Source organism: Aotus nancymaae, unplaced genomic scaffold, assembly GCF_030222135.1.
Source record: "Aotus nancymaae isolate 86718 unplaced genomic scaffold, 86718_ANA_hifiasm-v0.15.2.pri h1tg000003l, whole genome shotgun sequence".
NCBI lineage: Eukaryota > Metazoa > Chordata > Mammalia > Primates > Aotidae > Aotus > Aotus nancymaae.
This window is the reverse complement of record NW_026988414.1, coordinates 7,050,848-7,069,472: the sequence shown is the minus strand read 5'-3', so window position 1 is coordinate 7,069,472 and position 18,625 is coordinate 7,050,848. Positions and strand designations below refer to the sequence as shown.

At 39.4% G+C, this 18,625-nt stretch overlaps 1 protein-coding gene across 2 annotated transcripts in view; it reads right to left on the bottom strand.

Moving 5' to 3' along the window:
• The window catches only part of SCAI (suppressor of cancer cell invasion), a 181,408-nt gene that overhangs the window by 20,447 nt on the left and 142,336 nt on the right, over positions 1-18,625 (bottom strand). Inside the window, exons 14-17 of one of the 2 annotated variants that reach the window (XM_064378032.1) lie at positions 15,141-15,222; positions 5,198-5,270; positions 813-986; positions 512-612 (exon numbers count right to left, since the gene is read on the bottom strand). In XM_064378032.1, coding sequence (XP_064234102.1) covers positions 512-612; positions 813-986; positions 5,198-5,270; positions 15,141-15,222 — 430 coding nt within the window. Of the gene's footprint in view, positions 1-511; positions 613-812; positions 987-4,353; positions 4,497-5,197; positions 5,271-15,140; positions 15,223-18,625 lie in introns of those variants that run through there. The other variant, XR_010343277.1, reaches the window with a different exon arrangement.

The window sequence follows — 18,625 nt, the reverse complement described above, 5'->3', positions numbered from 1 at the left end:
CTGGTCACCCACGCTGGAGTGCAATGGCGTGATCTTGGCTCACTCAACCTCTGCCTCCTGGGTTCAAGCAATCCTCCTGCCTAAGCCTCCAGAATAGCTGGGATTACAGATGCATTCCACCATACCTGGCTAATTTTTTTTATTTTTAGTAAAGAAGAGGTTTTAGTATGTTGGGCAGGCTGGTCTCGAACTCATGACCTCAAGCCATCCACCAGCCTTGGCCTCCCAAAGTGCTGGGATTACACGCAGAAGCCACCACACTCGGCCAGAAAATGTTCTACTTTTAAACAAAGGATAGGTACTCAGATGTGGCTTAATATGGTCAATGTTTATACTTTACATCTTCATTTGTGAATATGTATTTTTTTTTACTTAACAGACCAGTGTGACAGTACATTTGTAAATATTATTTTGAATTTATCCAAACCCTATTTTATACAGGCAAAATATAATACATGGTTCTTAATACCTAAAATGATAAAATTAATCTTTAATAATGTTCTTTGCCTACCCGAAAAATTTTATGCATCCTCATGGTGGCTGAACAAAAGATAAATCTTGTGAGGAGCAAGCGAAGAAATTCATCTCCAAAAAACTGGAGAAATGCCTGATCTGCAAAGAGGAGAAAAGTGACAGTAAAAAGATGCTTAAATGGAAATTACGTTTCAAAGGGTAAGGAAACTTCAGGAAAGCCTTCTCAACTTTCCTGCCTGGGACACATACCTTTAAAAATTCAGACAATTTAAAATAAGCAACCATTTTAAGCCATGATAGTACATTCTGTTAAGTGTGCAGTTAGATTAAGAGGGTACCTATTGAACGTGAATGGGTCAGTAGCTGGGCAATATCACGGTTGATTTTTCGAAGATATTCTTGACACTTTTCCCATAGGCCTCTGCGCATGCTTGACAATCCAGAGACAAATAGGAAGGCCATTAGAGGATTGTTCAAAAAGAGAGTGAAGAGGCTACCTCGCTGAGATTGATCTGTAATGACAAACATGTTATTATATATATATATAGACAATAGTTTTGCAAAAGATAAGAGATACACATGAGGAACATTTTAATATATTGATAATATATAAAATTAAAGCTGTATCACTAAATCATAATTCAACAAAGCAGATTCTTCATGAAACTACAAAAACACACCATTGGTATGTTGCTTTCTGCTCAACAAAATGAAGGAAGAGCCTAGTAAACTTAAAGAGAAATGGAAAATGAACATATTTCTTACCATTTTCTACCCTCAATTAACAAATTTCATCCAAGTATGGCAAGTGTTGGATCATGGGTTATCTGTGACAGAATTCTCTGATGAGTGCTAGAAATGCCAGTCTTTTTGATTCTCCTCTGAGTTGCTCTCTGTGAGTTGCTCTTTCCCTTCCTGTCCCTTAAATATGAGTAGTTTCTTTCTTTGGTCCCATACACTACTGACTGCTCTTACTCCCATGATTTTAGTTAACATTTATATGCCTACCAGTTTCCAATTCTCTATCAGCAGCCTAAATTGAATTCCTTAGGTCTAGGACTGTTCTGTCCTGCCATAGATACTACACTCAAAATGGGACTAGATAGGTAAAATACACACTGGATTTCAAAGCCTTAATACAAAATATCACTGTTAATACTAATTTCACCTGTTTCTTTTTACTGTTTTTGACATAGGTATTAGAAAATTTAATGACTCACACTCCATTTCTTAGGTGACTCACACTAGTTATGTACTGCTGCTCTAGGCTACTATAATCAACCTAACTCTCAAAGGCACCTCAAACTCAACATGTCAACAACTCAAAGCAAATTCTTTCCCCTTTTGTTCTCTACAAATATGTTTCTCATCAAGTATTATCATTTCTACCAGCATCTCAGCCAGAAACCTGGAAGTCTATTCCTGCCTTCCCTCCCCACACCTAGTCCATCACAAAGTCCTGTTGGTTCTATGGGCTCAGTGTCTTTTGTAGTCGGCTACATAGTCACTGTGCTACATCCAGCCATCTCCCTATTTTCATCCATGCCCCTCCCCAGTTTATTCTCTAAGAGGTTAACTGAATGCTCTTTCATGCTACTCATCTGTTTAAATCTTGTGATGGTACCAGTTGAGTACACCTTATCCAAAATGCTTGAGGCCAGAAGTGTTTTGGATTTTGGATTCTTTGGGATTTTGGAATATTTGCATATACATAATGAGATATCCTGGGGACAGATCTCAAGTCTAAACACGAAGTTTATCTATGTTTCATAGGTACCTTATACACATAACCTAAAGGTAATTTTACATAATATTTTAAATAATTTTGTACATGAAACAAACCTTGTGCTAAGTACTGATATGTGGAATTTTTCACTTTCAGTGTCATGTTGCTACTCAAACTTCTGAATTTTGGAGCATTTCAGATTTTACGATTAAGGATACTCAACCTGTACCCCATTGTCTTCTACTTAAATCACTTAACAAATCTTAGAAGTTCTTTCATAATTTAGTCACACAATCTCAAACTCTACCCTTTAGCTAGAAGGAATGACTTTAATTTCTCTATATGCTCAGCCAAGCACAGTGGCTCATACCTATAATCCCAGCACTTTGGGAGGCCAAGGTGAGCAGATCACTTGATGTGAGGTGTTTGAGGCCAGCCTGGCCAACATGGCGAAACCCTGTTTCTACCGAAAATACAAAATTAGGCCAGGTGCGGTGGCTCACACCTGTAATCCCAGCACTTTGGAAGGTCAAAGCGGGTAGATCACAAAGTCAGGAGTTCTAGACCAGCCTAGACAACATAGTGAAACCCCATATCCACTAAAAATACAAAAAAATTAACCAGGCATGGTGGCATGCACCTGTAATCCCAGCTACTTGGGAGGTTGAAGCAGGAGAATCACCTGAACCTGGGAGGTGGAGGTTGCAGTGAGTCAAGATTGTGCCACTGCTCTCCAGCCTGGGAGACAGAGCAAGACTTCATCTCAAAAAATAAAAAAATAAATTTCTCTACATGCTCCCTAAGCTGTCTTATCTCATGGCCACAGCACATGCTGGAACACTCTTGCTCAGTCATTTCCCAACCCTATCTAGGTCTCATGTTCTTAATGTCCACATTAGACATCATCTCATCCCTTTCCCTCGTCCTCAGTGTGTTGTTAGTCAGGAGTTCCTTATCCGTTTGCATGCATCCTCCTGTGAATCACTTATTATAACTGCCCATCAGGTTGTCTCTACCTGCCACTAGACATTTGGCTCTGTGAAGAACATAACTGTGATTGACAGGTTACAGTGCTATCTCTAGTGCGATCATAATACCTGATAATAAATGTTGCATAGCACTTTGGGAGGCCAAGGCAGGCAGATCTCTCGAGCCCAGGAGTTTGACAACAGCCTAGGCAACATAGTAAGACCTGGTCCCTACAAAAAAATACAAAAATTAGCTGGGTGTGGTGGTGTGTACCTTTAGTCCCAGCTACTTGGGAGGCTGAAGTGGGAGGATCACCTGAGTCCAGGAGGTAGAGGCTGCAGTGAGCTGTGATCACACCACTGCACTCCAGCCTGAGCAACGGAATGAGACCCAATCTCAAAAAAAAAAAAAAGTTGAATAAATGAAGTAACTCTTGGCTAATGAGAGAACTATAGGCTTTAGATCTCAGAAGTGCTCACAGATCAGCTAGTTTTGCACCTACATTGAGCGCCCACCCCTTTTGCAGAGGTGAGTAGCAATAGTGCCTATGGATAAATCCAAAATATTTCTCACAAAAGAATTCTGAATCTGCTTTTGTAATTGAACAATAATTTAAGGTGTTAGAGGTCTAAGTTTTATAGCACAAAGATAGGAGACTGGGTCAAAATGTGTTAAGGACATGTATTGCAACTAAGCATTAATAATGAGAGCACATATTGAGTAGTTACTACATACCCAGCATTATTCGATAAGGTAGATACTATTATTATTTCCATTTGATAGATTATTCAGGCAAAGAATGGCTGAATAACTTTCCAAGGTCACAAAGCAAATAAGTGGCTGACTCGGGATTCAAATTCAGTCAGTTTACCTCCAAAGTCTGTGTTTTTCTCTTCTATAAAATGAAGTCCTTCAGATCAAATAGTCTTGGTATTAACCCATTTGATCATGCAAATTTAAATAAAACTACATAATGTTAGAACAGATTGGTAGCAAAAATTACTGCTGAGTAACTGAAAGGGATCACATTCCTCCAGAAATGATAAGAAACAGGAGAACGAAATCTTCAAAGCAGGAGAATTTTACCGTTGTTTGAAGGTAAGTTCTATCCCTTAGTAATTTTGCTTTTGGATACATGAAGTTAATATTTCTACATGTTTTCCCTGTTAAACAGTAGAACTTACCTTAAAACAACGGTGAAAGCCTCCAGCTTCTCTCAGGCATTCAAATGCTGACCATCACTTCCTGTGTCAAACTATGTCAGCAGACAGGACTTCTGGCTGGGAAGTAGCAGTAAAATGCCATCTCCCACAGAGAGACATCAGCACTATTCACAGTTAGGGAGATAGTGAAACAGTGACAAGTACTGCTAAAACAGTGTTAAGGTTGTTTAGTATTTTACCTACTAAATGACTGGGAGTTAGAATTAGATTTTATGTGTCACCAATTAAAGACAAATCATTAAGGACAAAAAGTCTTGATTCTCAGCCACTGAAGAAATGGCCAAAACACCAACCTGTCTCTCTGGCAGACTTAGAAGAGGTTCTTTTATTTTAAAATTAAGACAAGGTAAAAATGTGAATAAAAGAAACACTTTAAGTTGTGCCAGTTAGGTTATCCTAACTCTGAGGCATAGACTGAGAAGTTTCCTAGACCAGCAATCTTATAGTCTTAAAAGATGCCTGCAAAGATATGGGAAAACCATGCTATATGGATATGATCAGCAAATCAAAACAAACACCTGTAAAACAAACTTTAAAATTTACAAATCATGAGTTCCCCATCAGCAAGGAACAAAACTACTTCTTTCTCAGGGATGAATTATCTCAAGGCCTAATGATAGCACATTAAGGGACCTCGGTTGTTGGCAAGGCTTCTGGGTATATTTCAGAGCAACACCTGCCATATTAAAGAACATAAATCCACATGTGATCATTATGGAAGGAAAAAACAAAGATCAGTACTATTCATAATGTACACAGTGTTTATTTGCCACCTATGGTTGTAACAGGCAATGAGGGTACCTACCTTGTAAAGCTTTTGGATATGCTGTAGGAGAGAGCAAGCAGACTAGTGGCTGTCCAAACAAGTTTGTGAAATTCTGTAATATATAAGAATTTAAAACTTGCGTTAAAGATTTGACCAAAGAAAGTTACTTAGTAATTTTCCAAGGCGTATCTTTAGTGTATAAATTGGGCCCTCAAACTCATAGACAGATGCAGAAACGTCAGCAACGGCTAAAGAGACTGCCATTCAAACATAATTACCACGCATCATAGGCTTTCTTAAAGGCTCTCAACTGAAATGGTTTACTGAGTAAACTATTGATTTTTTTAAACACAATGCATATACATGGTTGTAGTTTTGCAAGAAGAAGTCACCTGGGTGTATACCAAGAGGCCACTCCATCAAGCAACATACACTGGTATATATAAGGGTGAACGTTCCAAGATCCAAGATCTGGCTTTCAGCTTCAAAACCTGATTCCTGGAGCCATCTCTTATTGTGGGTCATAATAACTGCTCTCATGGAATGACGTAAAAGACCAGAATGTCAATGCGTGATTTACAGTAACAAGCTGACACTCAAACTAACGTACTCGTTGCATAATTAAGCATATCATTTTCCTGAGGGTATATGTACAAGGGAAGTAAAATCATAAGCTCTGTGGTAAAGCAACAAGAAAAATAAAATTCCGCCGGGCGCGGTGGCTCACACCTGTAATTCCAGCACTTTGGGAGGCCCAGACCGGCGGATCACGAGGTCAAGAGATCGAAACCATCCTGGCCAACATTGCAAAACGCTGTCTCTACTAAAAATACAAAAATTAGCTGGACGTGGTGTTGTGTGCTTGTAATCCCAGCTACTCGGGAGGCTGAGGCAGGAGAATTGCTGGAACCTGGGAGGTGGAGGTTGCAGTGAGCCAAGATAATGCCACTGTATCCCAGCCTGGGCAACAGAGAAAGACTATGTCTTAAAAAAAAAAATGACTTTTTGTTTTGGTTTGTATATCCATTTACAATTTTTTGCTAAAAGGATAAGAAACAGGTAACAATGATTACCTATAGGAAGAGATAGGAACTTCGTGCATTGGGACTAGGTGGGAGAAAGAGATTTCACAATATGCCTTCTTGAAATTTTTGATTCTGTGACTTTATGAATGTAATACCAGTACTAAAAGTATTAAGCAAATAATTAAGATTAATTAGAAATATCTTATAATCCAAACAAAGGGAGTAAACGGAATGATTCTTTTGATAAGGAAGATTGAGGCATTTTCTGTGATGCCGATTTTCTTCTCGGATACTGCTAAAATGGACATTGCTGTTATTTATTTCTCAAGGTCTCCGTTATCTTTGTACTCCTTGCTAACCAACTTCTCTCCTTACTTTTTTTTTTTTTTAAATAATACTCTGTAGGAAGAGTTAGCATAGCAAGCCAGATTGCCATCCTTTGAAAGTTCTGCTTATTGGCTGGCCCTTGGCTGGCTTCTGGGAACTTAGTTTCTGTGAGAGTTCCTACCATTAGCAGAACTGATGAAGAGTAGCTCACTCTGCCTAGACTGTGCAAACAAGATGGTTTAAACTCAACATCTGCTTTCCTTCTGGGAGTCTAGCATTTTGGTAAGAGCCAGGCCCACAAGATCTGTTCCCAATAAAAACCCTGGTTACTGAGTTCCTAATGAGCTCCCCGCCTGGTAGATAATATTTAATCTGTGTTGTCACAACTCGTTGGTTGGGTAATTGAGTGTATCCTGTGTGACTCCGCTGGAAGAGGGCCCCTGGAAGTTGGCACCTGGTTTGCTCCAAACTCACCCCACATATTGTTTCCTTTTGTTGATTTTGCTCTGTATCCTTTTACTATGCTAAATCTTAGCAGTGAGTATGACTATATACTGAGTCCTGTGAATCCTCCTAGGAAATCACTGAACCTGGGGATTATCTTGGAAATCTGTGACACAAATACATGAATATATTCTATCAGATTAAAATTAAATTTTAGGCCTGAGAAATAGTTTCTTTAAGGTGCTTTACATGTCTCTGTTCTGATCCATTCAGTAAGTAATTTTACAGTTTAACTCCCATAGAATAATCTTATTATCTTTATTTGCAAGTTTTTGCAGAAATCTCATAACTGCTCACATAGATGAAGTATACAATTCAAAGCTAATAAGTTTAAGAAAAATTATAGCAAATATATACAAATGGAACATATACTGAATAAATTTTAACTAGATATAGCTCATATATAAGGTTGCTATTGAATTTTCTATGTTTGTCCTATATCTAACCAATTTGATACATTTATATTCATATTAGTAGCTTTTCTGTAATTCCTCTTGATTTTTTTTTTTTTTTTTAGACAGAGTCTTGCACTGTTTCCTGGGCTGGAGTACAATGGCGCGATCTCGGCTAACCATAACTTCTGCCTCCCGGGTTCACACAATTCTCCTGCCTCAGCCTCCCAAGAAGCTGGGATTATAGGTGCACACCATAAAATCATACCCTCTGCAACTAATGATTTTCATCTCATTCTTTCCAATATGTACTGTTTTGTGTGCTCATTTACTAATCCAAACAACTTTTGTTATTGTTTTATTTTGGGAATGTTATGAATTTCTAGTTGGGACAAAAGTAATATTGTATTACAATGATAATAACAGGCATTCTCTTTTTCTTATTTTAATTGAACACACTTTTAGTGTTTCTCTAAGTACATAGTTGGCTATTTAATACAGAAGCTCTTCATCATAGGTTCAAGTGCTTCAGTTAAGAAGAGGCAATGGGTTTTACTAGATTTTACTAAATGACTATTAAGATAAGAATGTGATTGCCTTATTTATCCTATTGACATAGTTTATAGTATTAATTTTTTTTTTTTTTTGAGTCAGGGTCTTGCTCTGTCACCCAGGCAGGAGTACGGTGGTGTGATCATACATCACTGCAGTCTTTATCTGAACTCAAGCAATCCTCCTGCCCTAGCCTCCTAAGGAGCTAGGACTGTACAGGCGTGGCACCACACTCAGCTAGTTTTTTTATTTTATAGATAGGGTCTTGCTATATTGCTCAAGCTGGTCTTGAACATAGGGTCTTGCTATATTGCTCAAGCTGGTCTTGAACTCTTGGCCTCTAGCAATCCTCCTGCCTTATGCTCCCAAAGTGCTGGGATTACAGATGCAAGACACTGCACCTGGCCTGATTTTCATATATCTAACCTTCATGCATGATTCAGATAAACTCTTTTGATAGATTATTCTATTAATAAGCCTATCTGCTTGTATTTTGTTTAAATTCTTCTACTCTATATTGATAAACTAATTTGGGATAAAGTTTTCTTTCATGTGTGCTAATTTTGTCTGGAAACAGTATCATTATCATAATAATTTCTATCATTTACTGAGTGCTAACTATTTTCCAGAAACTATACTAGGCTTTATAGATCCTAACCTACAATAACAACACTCCTGTAAGATCAGTATTCACAATTTATTTTCTAGAGAAGGAAAAAGCAGCTCAGAAAATATCAAAGACATGATCAAGGCCATACAAGTATTCTGTGGACTAACTGCTATAGAATTAATTGGATAGTTCTGATCTTTTTCATTGCCCTAAATTGTATATCTGACTCTAAAAGTTTCAAAGTATTATTGGGCCAAGCACAGTGGTTCATGCCTGTAATCACAGCATTCTGGGAGGCCGAGACGGGTGGAATGAGGCGGGTGGAGGTCAGGAGTTCGAGACCAGCCTGGCCAACATGGCAAAATCCCATCTCTACTAAAAATACAAAATAAATAAATAAATAAATTAGCTGGGCATGGTGGCATGTGACTGTAATCCCAGCTACTTGGGAGGCAGAGGCAGGAGACTCACTTGAACCTGGGAGGCAGAGGTTGCAGTGAGCTGAGATTGCATCACTGCATTCCAGCCTGGGCAACAGAGTGAGACTGTCTTCCAAAAAAAAAAAAAAAGAAAGAAAGAAAGAAATAATTTTGATAACTTTGCTCTATTTCTATCCAGTGATGGGGCTTTTCAGATTTCTTTCATATAGCCATTCAATCTTTTGCCCAGTAAATTATCTCTTTTTTTTTTTTTTTTTAAGATGGGGTTTCACCATATTGGTCAGGCTGGTCTTGAACTCCTGACCTCAGGTGATCCGCCCACCTTGGCCTCCAAAGTGCTTGGATTACAAGCATGAGCCACCACGCCTGGCCTCAAATTATCTCTTTAACTGAGGTTTAAAATGTACTCACTAGCTGGGCATAGTGGCTCACAATCCCAGCACTCTGGAAGACCAAGGTGGGAGAATAGCTTATAGCAAGGAGCTCAAGACCAGCCTGGATAACATAGCCTGGACTCTATCTCTAAACAAAATTTAAATATTAGCCAGTTGTGGTGGCATGTTTCTTTAGTCCTAGTACTCAGGAGGCTGAGGTAGGAGGCTCTCTTGAGCCCAGGAGTTTGAGGCTGCAGTGAGTTATGATTATACCACTGCATCCATGCACATTCACTTAAAACAGTATATAATGTTCTTTTTAAAGATGTCTTCTTCTCTTCTTCAACAAATACTCATAGACCTAAGGTCTAGACACTGCTACGGGTGCAAGAGATACAACAGTAAATAAATCAGAAAAAACACTATCTTCTGGAGCTGACATTTATTTTATTTTATTTTATTTTCATTTTTATTTTGTGAGACGATGTCTCGCTCTGTTGCCCAGGCTGGAGTGCAGTGGTGATCTCAGCTCACTGCAACCTCCACCTCCTGGGTTCAAGTAACTCTCCCTGCCTCAGCCTCCTGACTAGCTGGGATTACAGGTGTGCACCACCATAACTGGCTAATTTTTTTATTTTTAGTAGAGATGGGATTTCACTATGTTGGCCAGGCTGGTCTCAAACTCCTAACCTCAGACGATCTGCCCTCCTCAGCCTCCCAAAGTGCTGGGATTATAGACGTGAGCCACTGTGCCCGGACTGGAGCTGACAGTTGGATGGCGGTTGGAGAAATGGTAGGCTGTGACCCACAGTAAACTAACCAACTAAATAAATAAGTTATATAATATCATAGAAGGTGACAGGTGCTACATATGGGAGTACAGCATATAGTTAATAGCACAGGTTTATAGTCCATTGTGTTTATATTTCAACACAGCCACCCAGTATCTGTGTGCTCTTGAGCAAATTACTTAACCTTTATTTGTCCCTTGGTTTTCTTATCAGTAAAATGGGAACAATAAAAGCAACACACTGTGTTATGCAGGAATTAAATGTATACGTATAAAATGCTTAGAACAGTGCATATCACTAAGAGTCATTATGGAAAAATTAACTGTTATGATTATTAAGATAAACAAAGTAAGAAAGGTAGATAAGGAGTACTAGGGAGGCATAAAATTTTAAGTAGGACAATTAGGGAAGACCTTATAAAAGGCTTTATTTGCTCAAACACCTAAAGAACCATGTAGGTATCTTTTGAAGAGGATTCAAGGCAGAGGGAACAGAATGTAAAGATCTAGGGCAGATGACTGGCTGGTATGTTTCAGGAACAACAAGGGGGTCAGTGTGGCTGAAGAGAACTGAGCAATCAGGGGCCCAGGAAGAGAGAAGATCAGAGATGTTTTTGGAAGACTGGGGAGGGAGGGGTGTGGGTGAACAGAAAAAATAAAGCCTTTCCTCTGAGTGAGATGATAGGCCACTGGTGATTTTGAGTAGAAAGAAGGCATATCTGTCTTACAGGCACACTTATACGAGAGCATGGGAAGAGGAAGACTAGCTAGAAGGCTATTGTAGGCCTGGTGCAGTGGCTCACGCCTGTAATCCCAGCACTTTGGGAGGCTGAGGCGGGCGGATCACGAGGTCAAGAGATCAAGACGATCCTGGCCAACATAGTGAAACCCTGTCTCTACTAAAATACAAAAAAAAATTAGCCGAGTGTGGTGGCTTGAGCCCATAGTCCCAGCTACTGGGGAAGCTGAGGCAGGAGAATGCTTGAACCCATGAGGCGGAGGTTGCAGTGAGCCAAGATCATGCCACTGCACTCCAGCCTGGCGCCTGGCAACAGAGCAAGACTCTGTCTCCATTTAAAAAAAAAAAAAGGCTACTGCAATAATTCAAGTGAATGATGATGGTGGTATGAACCAGGATGAGTCAGAGGAGATAATGGGATCTTAGATATATATATTAGTTAGAGCCAACAGGATTTCGTGAAATGAATGTTGGATGTGAGGGGAGGCGGAATCAAGTATGAAACCAAGGATTCTGGCTGGGCAACTACAACAGTATAGCAGTCATGAACTAAAACGGGGAAACCTGTACGTGGAAGAGCCTAGGAATTCTGTCTTGGCCATGTTCAGTTTGCAAACTCTACCAACTAAATTACCAACTAAAGATGTGGAGTAGGTAGAAAATATTTGAGTTGAGTTTGAGTGAGAGGTCTGGCCTGGAAGTTGTCAACACAGAAACAGCAAAGCCATAAAATCAGCTAAGAACATCAAGAAGTCAGTTGTAGGTAGAAAAGAACAAGGACTGAACCCAAGGGCACTTCACTGATAAGAGGGCAGAGAGACATAGAAAAACCTGTAAAGGACACTGAGAAGATATGCAGATTCCAGAACTCTTGCCCTGAATCAGTCCAGCAACTTGAATTTGGGTTTTGAAGATCTTATCTGGAAAAGGGGACAAATGTCACAGCTCAGCATCTGTCCAAGATGGGAATCTAATAGAAAACTCGCCCCGCATTAAACTGGAATCCTAAGGGCTACACCCTTTAAATTGGAATCCTAAAAGGCTATACCCTTTAACCTGGAATCCTAAAGGGTTATACTCTTCAGTGTAAGGATTAACCAAACTTGACACCTCCTCCATGACCACTCCACATGGGACTATAAAAAATTTTTTCTTATTGCTGAGCAGAAAACAAAAGAAAAAAAAATTAGTTCTTGAGGACTATCAGTCTAAGTCAGCCCTCCTATATATTTGCAGCCCAAATTTCTATTATCTAGGTGATTTCAAACTGGAAGTGCCTCCGAGTGTCTGGCATAAGCAAATGCAGACCCTCTCTACTTAAAGATAACCTCATCCTAGGGCTGTACGAACTTCATACAAGTAATTTTAAGGATAATGAGAAGAAACATAGTCAAAAATAATCAAGCATACAGGGGCATAAAACAGCAAAGGGTGTCTCAAACAGCAAAATCAGATTTCATATAAAAATCTGATTTCATGTATGATTACAGAAAATATCACATAGATAACAAATAATAACTATGTTTATTAAGTTTGAAGAAATAAAAAATAAACTTGAAAATAAGAAATTACAAAAAGGGCAATGGAATAGCTAGGCAGGGTGGCTCACGCCTGAAATCTCAGCACTTTAGGAGGCCGAGATGGACGGATTACAAGGTCAGGAGATCAGGTCCTGGCTAACACAGTGAAACCCTGTCTCTACTAAAAATACAAAAAATTAGCCAGGTGTGGCGGCACATACCTGTAGTCCCACCTACTCAGGAGGCTGAGGCAGGAGAATTGCTTAAACCTGGGAGGCGGAGGTTGCAGTGAGCCGAGAAAGCGCCACTGCACTCCAGCCTGGGGGACAGAGTGAGACTCTGTCTCAAAAAAAGCGGGGGGCAGGCAATAGAATATTTTAAAAAGAATGACACAGAATTTCTAGATGTGAAAAATACCAGGCTGGGCGCAGTGGTTCATGACTATAATTCCAGCACTTTGGGAGGCCTAGGTGGGTAGATAACAAGGTCGGGAGTTCAAGACCAGCCTGGCCAAGATGGTGAAACCCTGTCTCTACTAAAAATACAAAAATTAGCTGGGCCTGGGCTCCTGTAATCCCCGCTACTTCGGAGGCCGAGGCAGAGAACTGCTTGAACCCGGGAGGCAGAGGTTGCAGTTGAGCTGAGATTGTACCACTGTACTCCAACCTAGGCAACAGAGACTCCATTTCAAAAAAAGAAAGAAAGAAAGAAAGAAAAATACCATAAACAACAAAAAACTCAATAGATGGGTTTGAGAGCAAGTTACACACAGCTGAAAAGAGAATTTTTGAACTAAGAGCTGATCAGAAGAAACTATTACAAGTCTCAACCAAAGAAACAAAATGATGGAAAATACAGATAGAAGAGAGGTTAAGAAATGTGGATGATACAGTGTGAATGTCTAATATTTAATATTTAATCGGAGCTCCAGAAGGTGAGGACAGAGAAGCTTAAATACTATCAATATGTGAAGAGAAAATGAGAATTTCCCAGCAGTAACAAAAAACTCCAATCTACTACCTCAAGAAGTCTATAGCAATTACGTTCATTTTTAATGGGATCCAAAAAAAACAAAAGAGGAAAATAAGTCCAACAAATTCCAATAGATTAACCCAAACTTAGATATAACTGCAGTACACCCAAAACAAAGAGAAGGCCTTTCAAAATCACAAGAGAGAAATGGAATGAGAGTGAGGCTGGCTGGCAGAAGAGCTCTTACATAACTGAATGCTGTTGTGAATGCCTTAACAGACTGATTGCTGTAGACATCAGTCAAATACTTTAGGATGAGGCTGTTTGGATAAATATGCCTGTTTTAACAAATGTGTAAGTCATTTTCATGGGCAGGGATCCATCTAGCTCTGTCACAGATACTTAAAATGTTCAAAAGAATTTTCTTCTTCCAGGGGAAAAAGAAAAAAAAGTATTGCCCAAAATGACTGAGGGCTTTTTTTTTTTTTAACTTCTACTAAGTACTACATTACCACACATAAGGCCAATCAACTTGCTTAGTTTACCCCTACCAGCAATCTAAGAGCCAAAATAGAGGCCATACTTGTTACACAAATCTTGGTATTTCAATCACTCTATTCCTCTAACATGAGGCTCAGAGAAGCCTTTTTGTTCAGCAGCCACTCACATTCTTCCATTTCCCACAAAAAAAAAAAAAAAAAAAAAAAAATCACATATACAACTTAAGAAAGTAAACTGGTAACTTGCCTAAAAATCAAAAGTTGTAAAGTACTAAACTTTGACAAAGTGAATAGGAGGAAATATGCTGAAAAATGTAAGGTGCATTGGAAGCTCTTGGAATAAAGAGTTTAAGTAAAACTAAACATGGAAACTAAATGGAAAACTTAGCTACCAGACATTTTCATTGGTTTCCTGATAGAAACCTACAAATGTTTACTTCTCCAACTGACTGCAGTATGAACACCCACAACAGAAACAGTTTAAAGTGGCAGATCTATGCACCCAGAATATTTTTGAATGTATTTTTCACTAACAAAACATTTTGATCAGATATAAAGGACCCTAAAGACTATGTTTTCATTTTCCTGTAAACTACTATAGTTTGAATAATAATATCCAACTTAAAGTGTTTCACCGCTAGCATTCTTTATGGAATCACTGAAAATCATCACTTCAATAGCAAAATATAAAATGAAAGATATTCAAGTTAGATCCCTGTCACTTATTTCAGCATTCAGGGCCATCTTTTTTTTTGCAATCGTCACAAATTTTCAAAAAATTAAGTGCATGTAAAACAATATGTTAATATTCAAAGACTAAAACTATGGGGTAGAGGTTTCACTTAAACTACAGCAGCTCACCGTGACAAGGGGAAACGTTTGAACATTAGAAAATAAAATTCACCCTTATCCCTCTCCCTCTATAAAAGAAAATTATTCTGGGTTATATAACAAAAATAAACCTTCCACCAGAGATCTTGGAAATCTTGAATTTTTTTTTTCCTGCAGGAGGATTTATTATTTTCCACTGAGTGTCCATTCATGCGTTTTCTTCTTGTTTCTATTCATAGCACCCGATCCTGACTAGCATGCACAACCTCAAAAGAAAAGAAACACTAAATACAAACTGTGTAAAATTAAATAAAATAAAGCAAAATAAAAAGGCACACATTTAGAGTGGGTACCCTTGGGTTGGTGCCACAATGTCTACCTGTGTAATAGTTCTCATGGAACTCACCTTGTATGCAACACTATTAGATGAATCCACAATGATGAACAAGGGCTTCCTGGTGAAAGGATAGAGATCTCCGGGATGAAGGCTGGGAAAACAACAACAATGAAGAAATGTTAAACTGTGTCAGCCACCTCTCAGAAATCTTATTCTTCAGTTTGGTCTGCTCATATCTCCTTTGCATCATAGCACTGAGAGAAAAACAAAGACTAGTTATGCAAAGGGAAAAAAAGTCTGTATTTACTGGGATAGCGAAGATAGCTTGATTTGAAAAAAAAAATTGTCTTGAGACAATTGCTACTCAAGAATATCTAAGCTAAAGAGAAGCCTATGTATTTAAACATGGCTAAACACACAGCATGAAAACCTCAGAAGTTGGCACACAGGTACCTGTTTCATATTTAAAAGGTCTTTGTAAGAACATCTGGAAACAAGATGTAATACAAAACCAGATTTGTATTTCAATGAGTCTTCAACATCTCTATTTTAAAGATTTTTAATATTTCAAGCTACATCTTAATATTGCAGGTAGTAAGTATGAAAACATTTTTGTTTTGTTTTGTTTTGTTTGAGATGGAGTCTTGCTCTGTCACCAGGCTGGAGTGCAGTGGCATGATCTTGGCTCACTGCAACCTCCACCTCCTGCGTTCAAGCAATTCCCCTGCCTCAGCCTCCCAAGCAGCTGGGATTATAGGTGCACGCCACAACAGCTAGCTAATTTTTTGTATTTTAGTAGAGACGGTTTCCCCATGTTGGCCAGGATGGTCCGATCTCCTGACCTTATGATCCACACGCCTCAGTCTCCCAAAGTGCTTAGATTACAGGCATGAGCCACCATGCCTGACTGAAAACCTTTTTACTATCACAATTTTTTTTTTTTTTTAACGACACCATCTTGCTCTGTGGCCCAGGCTAGAGTGGAGTGGTGTGGTACAATCTCAGCTTAATGCAACCTCCATGTACCAGGCTCACATGATCCTCCCACCTCAGACTCCTGAATAGTTGGGACTGCAGGTGTGCACCAACACACTGAGCTAATTTTTCTATTTTTAGTGGAGATGGATTTGTTCCATGTTGCCCAGGTTAGTCTCAAACTCCTGGGCTCAAGCAATCTGCCCACCTCAGCTTCCCAAAGTGCTAAGATTAAGAGCATGAGTCACTGAGCCTGGCTACCTTTTACTATACTTTATGTTTCCTCTGAACTTCTGCATCAAGGGCTTGTTAAACATGCAGTTTAACTGGCCCACAGAAGAGCTACTGAACCCAAAGGCTGAAGTCCAGTAACATCCATGTGAGAGCCACTGTGTAAGGTCAGAATTTTGGTGTGCATGCTCTCTTTCCGATGGTTAAGTACACGATGCCTGTGTGTAGATAGATGCTAATATAAATGTAAATATATAAATGCTTCAATGAGCAATATTAAACTTCATTATATTTCAAAAAGTTTTTTTATTAATAAAAATTGTATATATTCAAGGTATACAACGTGATAACTTGTTAACGTATACATTGCGTAGTGATTACCATGATCAAATCTATCAACACCTCCATTCCCACACAGTTACCCTTCGTGTGTGTGAGCAGGGGTGGGGGTGGGCATAGAGGACACATAAGCTTTACTCTTTTAGAAAATTTCAAGTAAACAACAATTTTTGTTGTTGTTGTTTTTTGAGATGGGGTCTCACTCTGTCACCAAGGCTGGAGTGCAGTGGCAGGATCATAGCTCACTGAAGCCCCAATCTCCCAGGCTCAAGTGATACTCCTGTCTCAGTCTCCTGAGTAGCTGGGATCATGGGCATGTACTACCATGCCTGGCTCATTTTTTTAATTAGTAGAGAAAAGATCCTGTTATGTTGCCAAGGCTGGTCGTGAACTCCAGCAATCTTCCCATCTCAGCCTCCCAAAGGGCTGGGATTATGGACATGAGCCACCACACTCAGTCCAACAATACTGTATGTATGTACGTACGTATTTATGTATGTATGTGAGATGGAGTCTTACTCTGTCGTCCAGACTGGAGTGCAGTGGCGCAATCTCAGCTCACTGCAACCTCCACCTCCCCAGTTCAAGCAATTCTCCTGCCTCAGCCTCCCAAGTAGCTGGGATTACAGGCATGTGTCACGATGCCCGGCTAAATTTTTGCATTTTTAATAGAGACAGGATTTCACCATGTTGCCAGGCTGGTCTCGAACTCCTGACCTCAGGTGATTCACCACCTTGGCCTCCCAAAGTGCTGGGATTACAGGCGTGAGCCACCTCACCCAGCCAATATAGTATTTTTAATTATCATCACCATGCCGTACTTTATATGTTATTTATCTTACAACTGAGAGGTTGAACCCTTAACCAGTATCTCCCTATTTTCCCCAATCCTTAGCTCCTCATAACTACAGTTGCACTCTGCTTCTGAGTGCAACATTTTTAGATTCCACATGTAAATGATCATGCAGTATAGGTTCAGCATTCCTAATCTGAAAATCCAAAACTTAAAATGCTCCAAAATCCAAAAAGGTTTTGAGAGCCAACATGATGCCACACGTAGAAAATTCCAAACCTGACCTCACATGATAGATCATAGTCATACAGGGGCACAACACATAGTTTATTCGGGATCTCAAAGGGAAAAATAAAATTACTCTCAGGCAATGTATATGAGGTGTACATGAAACATAAATAAATTTTATGAGTCCTATCCCCAAGGTATCTTACTATCTACATGCAAATACTCCAAAATATGGAAAATCCAAACCTGAAACATTTCTGGTCCCACACATTTCAGGTAAGGAACATTCAATCTGTATTAGAAATGAATTTTTAGACCAGTCCAGTTTTCTTTATAACCGGATTGCTCTCAGCTAGAGAAATTCTAAAGTCAATAGTGGCCCAAGCAATGAAGTTTTTACGCTTAAAAAAAGAACGAACTCTGGGCATACTGGCTCATGCCTGTAATCCCAGCACTTTGGGAGGCCAAGGCAGGCATATCACTTGAGGTCAGAAGTTCGAGACTAGCCTGGAACAACATGATGAAACCCCGTCTCTACTAAAAATACAAAAATTAGCTGGGCATGGTGGTGCATGGCTGTAATCTCAGCTACTTGGGAGGCTGAGGCAGGAGAATCACTTGAACCTGGAAGGCAGAGGTTGCAGTGTGCCGAGATCATGCCACTGCACTCCAGCCTGAGCGGCAGAGTGAAACTCTGTCTCAAAAAAAAAAAAAAGACCGAACTTTCATAGATGAAACTCTACTTTTGTATTTTTTGCATTTTTTCAAAAATAATTTTTGTAGAGATGGAGTCTCACTATACTGCCCAGGCCGGTCTCAAACTCCCGGGTTCAAGTGATCCTCCTACCTCAGCCTCCTAAAACATTGGGATCACAGGTGTGAGTCACTGCTCCTGGCCTGAAGGTCTATTTGAAATCATGTAACAATATTCATTTGTGCTATATTAAACAGAAAAAAACCTTGTATTAAGAAATTCAGGCCAGGCGCA